The sequence below is a fragment of the Acanthisitta chloris genome, unplaced genomic scaffold (genome assembly GCF_000695815.1).
Source record: "Acanthisitta chloris isolate BGI_N310 unplaced genomic scaffold, ASM69581v1 scaffold7115, whole genome shotgun sequence".
Lineage (NCBI taxonomy): Eukaryota > Metazoa > Chordata > Aves > Passeriformes > Acanthisittidae > Acanthisitta > Acanthisitta chloris.
In genome coordinates this window covers 14,195-24,994 of record NW_008675277.1, presented here as the reverse complement: position 1 = coordinate 24,994, position 10,800 = coordinate 14,195, and the positions used below count along the sequence as shown (strand labels likewise).

Below are 10,800 nucleotides of genomic sequence, written 5' to 3'. Positions count from 1 at the left end.
CAGTGATAGTGAGGGGTTGATGCTGGTCTCCTGGCATTGCCCACTCCTGCCAGGTGGTGTTCTACCTTATGGACTACAGGGAAATTATATACAACTACTAGCTTGTGCTCCAGCAGCTACATTTTTTTTCAAAAGCTGAGGGAGCTCAAGAGAAGGCAAAGAGAATATCACTGCAAGAAAATAACAATACTTATTACTTTAAACCAAGATTGGCAAGATAACTCCAGAAAGGGGAAGTTAGTATCATTTTGCGTCTCCAATTGAGGTCAAATGGGGTGAAATGACCTGAGATTGCACAAAATCCAGGCAACTGAATTGATACTCATGTGCTGCACATCAGGCTTGGTTAAGCGGATGGGGAAGTGATATAGAGTAGCAGTAAATGTTGGAATTTGGAGTTAATGGAGGTACTGAAAGACACTGAACCAAGTGTACTTTGTTCCCTGGCACTCACTGTATTTTTCAAAGAGCCACTGAGCAGCATTTTGGCAAGGCAAGTCTCCTGAAAAGTGGAATAATCATGGGTCATGGCAGATGCATTAGTGGATCCTTTGACCCAGGGAGGACTAAGCATCATGTTAGGCAAGAAACGTAGGTGCATGGAGCTGTGGGAAGAAACCTTCTACTGTTTAGTTAGTGATAGCAACTTCTTAGCTAATGGATTCTGGAGTGCTGCTTTGGGTGTGTGAAAGGTGCTTGCAGAGATGGAACAGGATGCCCAGAGTTCAAGGCCAGGGTGGATAGGGCTCTGAGCAACTTGGTCTAGTGGAAGATGTTCCTGCCTGTAGCACGGGGGCTAGAGCTAGATGATCTTTAAGGTCCCTTCCAACCTAAACCATTCCATGATTCTAGTATTCTGTGTTGGAGCTGTGATATGCTCCTGTTCTCTGTCCTAGAAATGTCAGCAAGCCTCTGAAAGTTCGACTGCAGAGCAGGCTATGTTACCCTTTTGAACACCTCTCTCTCCTGAGCACCATTATTAATGCATATTTCACTGTGGAGAAGAGAAAATTTTGAAGGGGCATAAAAAGGAACTGTTATTTGGGTTTTGTTCTTTCAGCACAAGCAGAAGCCCCTTTTTACGAAGAGTGGTGGTTTCTGCTGGTGATGGCTCTCTCAAGCCTGATCCTCATCCTCCTGGTGGTGTTTGCATTGGTCCTGCATGGCCAGAGCAAGAAGTACAAGAACTGCAGCACAGGTAAGGCATCATCTCCATGCTGTGCACACACTCTCAAGAGCTGTGGGGATCAGAAATACCTTCCATTTGATCCCCTGATTTCATCAGCATGGACTCTGAATAGCTGTTTTGTTTGGTAGAAGACTCAGATCCTTTTGCTGTCTGGTTTGGTAGAAATGGCTTTTGCCCATAGCCACACTGGGCAAAGAGTGGTCTTATCAGGGTCTGGATGCTGAGGAGCCATGGGCTCAGACAGGACAGCATCTGGAAGTCCCAGGGACTGTGGCAAAAGCCAAGAAGTCTGGGTCAAATGCTTGGCAGAAGACCACAAATAATTAATTAGCTGAGACTTTCTATAGCTTTGTCATCATTCCCTGATAGAAGGGGAGAAGGAGAAAGATTCTGCTTTTGCATGGCTGTACCCAATGTAGATATTCTAGAGCTGGGGGGTGGATTATATCACATTCCTTTACATTTAGTGCCCTGCATCTCACATTCCTTCCCCAAGCCAAGCTGCAGTTGCTGGGGCGAAGCAGACAGGAGGTGTCTCAGTTATCTGGATCTGTTAGACTTTAACATATAATGAGCATCAAGCTTTGAATTTTTCTTTAGTTATGATTTTTACCAGTCTCCTTTCTTAAATCAAATCAGGAGCTACCTGCTCTACAAGTAGGAATGTTAAATATCCCCTTTCAAAAAGCCTAGTTCTTGAGCTCTGAATATTGTTTTTACCTTTTCTTCTCCCTACGTGATCAAGTCCTGGAAGGGTTGTTCACAGGTGTATTTCTCTGATAGCCTCCTCCACCTGCAGCAAGAAATTGCTCTGATGCCAGGAGGTGCCAGAAAGGCACATTAATGAGTAGGATCAGGTGGATGGGTCTTTGCACTACCTGTTCCCAGGGATTAATGTAATGAAGTCTCCCAGGCAGTATTTAGTAATTCAGTCCCAAAGTGAAAATCTTCTCTTTCTTTGTAATTCACTTCTGAACAAGTGTTAGAAAATCAGATTTCAGTCCCGTGAGATATAAGATGTATGAATACCATGGCATTTTATCAAGTTAATACTATTACATATTTGTATGCATAGCTCATAGGAAATCTCTCATCTTCTTAGTTTTGCTCTGTGTTTGGGGGACGGACATGAAAAGACAGGTCTGACCTGTACTGTCAGATACCCGTGCTCACAGAGTTTTAATGCAGCACTGAAATTGAAGCTGAGGATAAAGCACCTGTCTGCTGCAAAGTGGCAGAATGGAACCAGCCTTTCTGCCTGGGACATGAGCTGAGCTCACACCTTTGGGATTACACAGAATGAGCATGGGAGAGAACAAGCTCCTGCTATATTTGATCACAAGAAATAATAGACTTTGATTTATTTTCCCTCTTCTTCCAGTCCCCTGTCCTTTTCCTGCCTTACATTGTCCACTGATTTCCCACATCTGTATCTTACCCTTATTACAGTTTTGACATCTTTTTCTATTTGCTATCCAGTTGCCCTTCCTCTTGCTTTCATTCCTGCCTTTTTTTTCCTCTCTCCTTTTTTTCTACCTTTCCTAGTTTTACTTTCTCTTGCTTTGCTTCAGTCAGCATGAATGGGATTCACAGCACCTGATTTAGGACATCTTCACTGGCTACACAAATTAGTCACCTGGTTTCTATTTATAGCCCAAAGACAGGAATAAGCACTTTTGGAGCAGAGTTTATCTGTGCTATTTTAGATCCTTACCTCTGAATGAAATGCATCCATCCATGACTCTTCCTTTCCCCTCTTTTGAGGTTCCCCCTGGCCCTTCACACTCCAGATACTCTTCTCTCCTTCACTCTGTTCCCACTTGTCAGTAAGAAAGGTAAAGAGAATTTCAAATCATTAACAAGGTTATAAAACACAAAGGAAAAGTTAGCTTCTACAGTTGTATTTGGGGGAAAAGTGCCTTTGTTTTAGCTGAATCTTTCGTTGTCTGGCTCCAGGTAAAACCATCTCCAACGTGGAAGAGTCAGTCACCCTGGATAACGGAGGCTTCACTGCTCTGGAGCTCAACAGCAGACACCTGAACATCAAGAGCACCTTCTCAAAGAAAAATGGCACCAGGTAAGAAGCTTTTGGAAATGGCTTTTTGTCTAGCTTCAAGCAACAGTTAAACAGGCAAAGGGGAGAGACCACTATCTGTAGAACCTAGGGAGGACTTTAATGCCCGAGTCACTGCCTCAGGCTGTGATTCTGGCTTCTAAGCATGACCTAATTGTGTCATTCCAGAGAAATGGCAACATCCCCTACACTCACCCTTTCCATTTCCTAGGTCTCCTCCTCGCCCAAGCCCAGGAGGGCTGCACTACTCTGATGAGGATATCTGCAACAAGTACAACGGAGCTGTGCTGACCGAGGGCTTGGGCCTGACTGAGAAACCCTTGGAAGTGTCAGAGTCAGAGGTAAGTGTTTCCCTTTGCTTCACCAAGTGTTGCCCAGTCACTGCAGATATGCATTTCACCACTGAATCCTGGCGAGTCTTTCAAGTCCCAGTCCCATACCTGTGTGGTCAGTGTTTGTCTGTCTTGAGGACTTAAAAACGTCCAATTCACCAGGCTGTTTGCATCACATCTTAGAATATCAAAGGGAAGAATGCCAAAGCAGAACTCAGTCAGGGCAGATTCCACACCTGGCCTTAGCAGGTATTCACAGTTTTCCAGTGTCAGGCAGTAAGACAGGTGCAGTCAGTCAGGCAGTGTGTGCTGACTCTGGACAGGGCTGCACATCACTTTCCGCCCATGGGCTGCAAACTTTGGTCACTTTTGGGAAAACATGTATACGCTGCAAAATGACCAGCTACTACCTGGATGAGGTGAAAGGTGAGACATGCTTTGGGTTGTTGCATTGGCCGAAGAATGGGATGTGGTTTGAAGTTTCACAGTGCCTGTTCTGGACAGCTACAGCAAACCCCACGATTCAGAGGAGTGGTCTGAGCAGTGATAATCACTGCCTCAGTTACAGAGGGAGTAAGTGGGGAATGAGTAACTTGCCAGGGAGCACATGGCCGTGGCTGGGAGAGCATTCAGCTTTCTCAACACCCCAGCCTGCAGCCTCAGTCTAATTCAAGAGGAGCCTTCTGCTAGGATTGCCTTTAGACTCCAAGGAAGGTGGGTGTATGCTGACATTATCCATCTGGCAGTGCTCCATCTTGTGTCTCATATCCCCTGTAAGAAGAAAGGAAATGCTTGTGGTCTGTGAAAGTCCAGCAGTGGCCAGGGGTGAATAGACAGACTTCAAAGGATATCCAGAAAGGTAAATCTGTCTCTCAAATCCTATGTTGTCAGCTGAGATCCTGACAAATCTGAACTGACAGCGCAAGAAGCGAGCAGTGGGCCAAACCACTCCAAACCTGACCCTTCTAGCAAGAATAAATCAAGAGCAGCAAGTAGTGAAAGAAGATGACAGTTTTCATCTGTAGTTTTTCTGCACCTGCAGCTACAGCTGCTTTTCCTGGCTACCTAGCTCTCACCTCCTGCTAATTACCACAGACAGCCTGCTGCTTTGTGCTGCCCCGTGGCCGACCCGTCGTGCAGACAGCCTTCCTTGGTGCAGCTCAAGCTGCTGTCTCTGCAATGCACAGGCGTTACCCTCCACATTAAACCCACAGTGCTTTGGTCATGTCACTGTAACAACCCAGCATTAAACCTGTCATTAAAACAGTTTGCCGAGCATGATCGTGAATTTATCACTGGCACCTTTTGACATTAATTTCAATGTCCCATGTGGTATTTCCTGGTAATGTGCAAAAGTCTCCTTGCAGGGTGTCATTATGCCTCCTGTATGTACTGTTTGTACAGCAGAGAGGGAAGTGATTTTATTGGCTTCTTTTTCTCAGGGTATTATTAATACTGTTTGTTTACTGTGTGTTGCAGTCGAGCCTGAAGGTCTCAGTTGAGATTCTAGTGGTTTTGTGAATCTGGGTGTGCATGTGAGTATGTGCACAAAATATGCCTCCTGCCTTTCCTTGGGGCTTAGATACACAGCCCGTCTGTATAATGTCTTTGATGCTTGGGTTTTTTTGTGATGGGGAGTGCCTTTGGACATGAAATGTTAATATGCTCCCAGTAGAGGTAGCAATAGGAGATTCTGCCTTTTGATCAGCCCAAAGATGCTGTTTATGTTGGTGGGTACAGATGGGAGGTGAGGGTGGGTTGGGACAGTGGTGGGTATAGATGGTTGACCACTCTCTTTTCAAGTGTTCCTGTACCTATTAGCTCTTCCTGTTTGTCTTTTATTTTCTTTTTGTTTCTGTTCTCAAAGGAGATCTTACCAGACAAGCTCTGTTTTCTGAGAATTTCCATCTCTCTTAGCAGGCAGAAATGTTTTTCACTATATGAAGAGTTAAAGATATCTTTTTATAGAAGAGCTCTACCTAGTTTTGGTCCTTTGCAGCAAAGGGTCCTGACGCTGTTTTCCTCGAACACATCTGTGTGTGGATCTCAAATTCCACTTAATATGATGCATATAAGGGCAGGCAGGGCCAAAAACTGTGCTTTTGCTTTCAATCCACATGTCATCGTGTTACTGCTTAGGTTTACGCCTCTTGCCTGAGGTGTCAAGATTTTATATGGAAAAGAAGGAAGTTCACTGGCTTCAAGTCTCACGGGGTTTACTGAACATGCAGAACTCTGTGAGAAACTCTCGGGCTGACTGACTGCACTTAAAACACAGCTGCCTGGGAGCATTCCTCTGAGCTCCCTCCTGATGAGGAGAGCCAGAGGGAAACAAAAGAGAAAATCAAGCAGACCGAGCAGGACTCTTAATATTCATAAATCAAGCAGTTAACTTACTCCATGTCATGAAAGCCAAGCACCAGTACTGTTAATGAGGTTAAAGAAGTTTAATTGGCAGGTGTGGAGCAAGAGACTATAAGTGTAATTTCTAAATGATTAATAATAATAGGCTTTTAGTTAATGAGTCAAGTGGACAAGGCTCTGGACAGATAATCTGAAGAAATTTGGTGTTCGCCATGTACAGAAATTTGATGATGTATCTGCAATGTCATCCAGCCATGGAAGTGCAGTTTTACAGCAGGAAAGGAGAGGGTGGTGCACGTTTGTGTGTTCTCATGTGTCCTTGTGGTCTCCCAAAAACTGTTTTCAGGAGGAAATACTCTCACAAGCTGCACATGTTATCAGTCAGTGCTGAATGCTGGTGATGCTCTGGTCTTCCCACTGCTCTTCTGCTTTCTCAGCTCTGTAGGAAGATGAAACTTTCCACTTAGCACTTCATAGGGAATACAGCTTAACTTGTTTGCAGTAAAGTTCTCCGATGATTTTGACAAGTCAGGCCCTATGTGGAAACCAGCTGCAGGTGACACACTAAATAAGCAAAAGTTCCTGTGTCCAGAGAAATCCTTTTGCATACTAGGTTACCTTGTCTTTTTTACAGCATACTCATTTCAGGTCAACCAAAAGAAACTGCTGCCATCTGCATTTTTAGAAGTAATCTTACAGAGTTTTTTTCTTGTGCAGTCACTTTTAAAAAAAAAAAAGAGGATAATTTGAACTATTATCAAATTTATTGCCAGATTTCCCACTGACTAAGCTAAGCCAACTCTGGTCACTGACTTTGAACAGCACTTGTGCATTTTATGCTATCAGCAGTAGAGCTAAATAGCCTCTCATTTTCTGTATTTGTTGTTTTGTAGGCATCCATGCACCTTTGGTTGACAGTCTGTAATGTCACCACACACCCAATCACACTCCAGCCTATGGAGGTTTCCAAGGTAACACAGCCACAGTCGCTGGGAAAGGAGAAAACCGAAAACAAAGCAAAAAGCCCTGCAGCATTTCTATTTACTCAATAGTTTAAAACCCACTAAAAAGTAATCCTCCAGTATAAGCTGTCTGCATTGTCATGCTAAACAGGTTTATCTTGTGCCTTCTTGATTTTCATCGGGGCAGAGAAGGATGTAGGACGTCAATTTAGAGGTTTCCTTGCTGCTAAGAGTGGTTATTGGAGCCTTGCTTGGAGCAGACCTTAGAAGATACTTCAGAAGCATGGATAGAATAGTCTATTCCTGCCTGTTCTGAAGGAAACACAGAGAAAACATGTTGGTATCAACACTAACAAGCAGGTTATCCTTTCCAGCATCAGTGCTAATGATGGTGAAAGGCTGAAGTTAGTGCAGCTATATATGTTCATGACAGTTGCTTCTGAAAGGCACTGGCCTTATTTTCACCAAATTAGTGTTCCCTTTCAGTTGGTATAATGGACTAATTAGTGGACAAATTACCAGCAGGTGGTATTGTTTTAAATTCTCTCTTTCAGTTCACAGCAAGTCCAAGTGTCACTGTATTTCAAATGGCAGCAGCACATCTAAAAACATTCCCAGTATTTCTCCTCTTTATTATGTTGACTTCTGGCAATCTCAAAAGAACTTGGCTTAGGTACAGAAATTATATTAGTTTTGTGGGTGAGTGTTTTTCTGCTGGCAATGGACAAAAACCAAGTGGCTGCATCAGTATTATTATACCTATAAAGTCACGTGTTGTTCTTCTGGACATTCTCTGCACTTCTCCTTGGAGCATCCAGCCTTTTACTTGGCTTTATGTTTCTGTGTGTCTGTGAGGACAATAGGAAGGTTTTTTCCTCCTTATGCCACCTTAACTCAGCTGTGATTCATCTGTTTGTTTCCTTTGGGGGTGTCTGAGTTGTAAGAGTGATGGTGAATTGGGGAAGGAGTCAGAGGACATGGCAAGGGCAGTGGTAGCCTTGTGCACATCCATGATAGCTAGAGGAGTTCACTCCTTTAGGTGTTGCTTCTGGTGAGTGATCCATAACCACCTGCCTCTGCTCAGGATCCAGAGACTTTTCTTCTGGATGCCCATGTCATCCTCTCAGCCTCCCAAGCATTTACTTTAACATTAGACTATGGAGATGCAGTATAATGTTTGGAGATGTATGTTGGTGCAAGGTGCAACAACTAGTTTCCTGCGAAGTACAGAGGGGAAACAGGGTTTGGGGATCTTTTGGTTGCATCTGCAGCTGAGGATCTGTGTGCCTGAGCTCCTGCTGCCATGCCCTGCCATGCTGCCACATCTGCAGTCAGCAGCAGCACTCTTGTTGGAGCCCCTTACAAAAATAGAGAGGGCAGTGCTGGCAGGGTGTTCCTGGAAGCAGTGCCAGGACTCTGGAGCTGCTCTCTGCACCCACTGGCAGTGAAGTGGTCCAAATCTGGGGGTATTCCAGGAATGCTGCAAAAACCACCTGTTCAGGAAGGCCTTTGGAGGGAGCTGGGTGTTGGCTTCCCGAGGCTGGCAGCTGGTGCAAAAGAGTGTTTTTCTAGGACATAGACTTGCTGAATTCCTTCTGGAATAATTATTAAATGCTGCTAGGGCTTTGTTGTATTAGTAATTACATGTCAAGGCACCTGAAGCTTTTTATTCCTAGAAATCAAACAGTACATAATTCCTGAAGACCCCAAGCCTGAGTAATAGTGGAAAGGAAGTTTTGCAAAGCTAAAGAGCTGCTTTGCTCAGACTTTTGGAAAGCTCTGGGAAAAAAAAAAAAATTCAGCTCTGTCCATCATCTTCTGTGCTGGAAAATGGGCACGAAATAGTACTGAAGCAGCTACCTAAGCAAAGTGGGATGATGGATGCTGTGCCCTTTTCAAATGATGGTTCGCAAGGCATTTGAGGATTGTTCTTCAGAGACCATTAAAAAGGAGCTTTGGAGGAGGAGAGACAAGTTGCATGGCAGGCAGGATCAAGAAGGATGTGTGTTTGCTGTGTGGTGTCATAGATCAGAACAGTACCAACCTTTTTAAACTAATTGCAGCAACTAACACGAGCTGCACTTACCTGTCTCTCCTGTATGTCTTAGGCAGCTACTGCTTAGATACTTAATTGCCTTTAGAATTGGCATTGCAGATTATGGTGGGGGGGGGGGGAAGAATGAATATTTTTGCATGCCTGAACTGGAGATTTTAAAGGAAGGCATGAGATCTGGAAACGATTGGGTAAATGTTTGTGTGCTGTATGGGATGTGGCTGTTATTGGTGGGAACATTAGTGGGAACAGAAGGAAAATGTGTGCTTAGATACCATGGCCAAGGCTTTGCTGTGGTGTATGCTCAGCAGAGATATACAAGCCCTCTGTGATTCCTCCAGCTGTACCACAGCAGCAGCACTTCAGAGGAGGGGCAGATGCACGAAGCTTATCTGGTTACATCTCAATAGAGCTCCCACTCGATATTGATATGAGCTTTGAAGCTATCCAGCCACTGTGCATAAATGTTTCAGGGGTAAGATCCGCTCTGAACACAGAGCTGTGCCTGACTCATCCCAGGAAAGCAGCCCCTCCTGCCTGGCAGCTCTTTTTCAGATTTTGCATTCTCTTTCTTCTGTCGCCGCTGGTTGTGCACCTTGTACCACCAATAATCAGCTGGAACATGCAGATAGAGTTGTTTGCCTGTAAAAAAAAAAATGTGATTTTGCTGAGTTCCCCTGCAGTTACATAATTCATTTTCAATACTTAAGAGGGTTTGCAAGCCACACCCAGAGAACTGTGCAGGTGGCCTGGTCTGCCCACCACAAACAACAGCCTGTCTGGCTCACCTGAGTGTGTTTGTGTGGAAGACATTCTTGCTGTCATGCATCAATCATAGTTGCAATATTTTTGATTTTTGATTATGTGATCGAAAGCTGTTGCTTTCCCTGTGGCATGTCTACACTTCCCTGCATCTTGTGTCCAAATAGGAACTCCTGGCTCCTGCTACATCGTTCTGGAGTGAATTAGAAGGGATTTCTCCTTGTTATTATTGTGCTGCTTATCATCAGCTTTCATCACCTTATTGTGTTGCTTATCATCAGTGTTCATCAGGGGACTCTCCCTCCAGTAGCAGTCTGGCTAAACCAGAGCACAGTGCTTTTCTACAGTCCAGCTCAGATAACACTTGGACTGCAAACCATCCTACCCTAACATTACATCCTACCTCAACATTACAGCTTTTGTCAGCTGGTGATATTAAACTTGCCTCTAATTCCTTTGCCAGTCAAACAGGCTAAATAAATCATAAATGCTAATGACTGATTATACTTTTCCCTGCTGCTCCAGGTCACTGACTCAGATTACGAGGACGAGTTGCCAAAACACTCCTTTGTGAACCACTACATGAGCGACCCCACGTACTACAACTCGTGGAAGAGGCAGCAGAAAGGGGTGAAGCACCCAACGTCCTACAGATACGAGGAGTGCACCGCCAGCGAGACAGAACCCTATTTCCAGACTGTCATCACGACACAGAGCTCAGGAGGGGTGTACACCCCAACGGGACAGCCTGCCCCCGGCTCCCGGACTCCAGTGACAGGGTTCTCCTCCTTCGTCTGAGCCGGGGCTGGGGAACAGCCGAACCGGCGGCACTGGGACTGTGGCAGTGACTGTGTGCGTGACCGGTGCGGTGAACTGTGGGTAACTTCTCTATCAGGGTAGAAACGGATGGGAACACAGATGAGGCTGGGTTGGTTTTTTTTGTTGGGTTTTTTTTTTTCTGAAGACAATCAACTCTCAAAACATGGAGCTGAACGAGCTGAACCTTTGTTTAAAAAAGAAAAGAAGAAAAAAAAGGAATTCTGAAAAGTGATGATTTTAACCAC

At 44.6% G+C, this 10,800-nt stretch overlaps 1 protein-coding gene across 1 annotated transcript in view; it reads left to right on the top strand.

Moving 5' to 3' along the window:
- Nucleotides 1-10,534, top strand: part of LOC103803145 (protein sidekick-1-like) — a gene marked incomplete at its 5' end in the record, with an annotated part of 26,752 nt that extends 16,218 nt beyond the window's left edge. Inside the window, 4 exons of the mRNA XM_009075681.1 lie at nucleotides 1,061-1,198; nucleotides 3,146-3,266; nucleotides 3,475-3,604; nucleotides 10,262-10,534. Of these exons, the coding sequence (XP_009073929.1) occupies nucleotides 1,061-1,198; nucleotides 3,146-3,266; nucleotides 3,475-3,604; nucleotides 10,262-10,534 (662 nt within the window). The remainder of the gene's footprint in view (nucleotides 1-1,060; nucleotides 1,199-3,145; nucleotides 3,267-3,474; nucleotides 3,605-10,261) is intronic.
- Nucleotides 10,535-10,800: the final 266 nt, after the last annotated feature.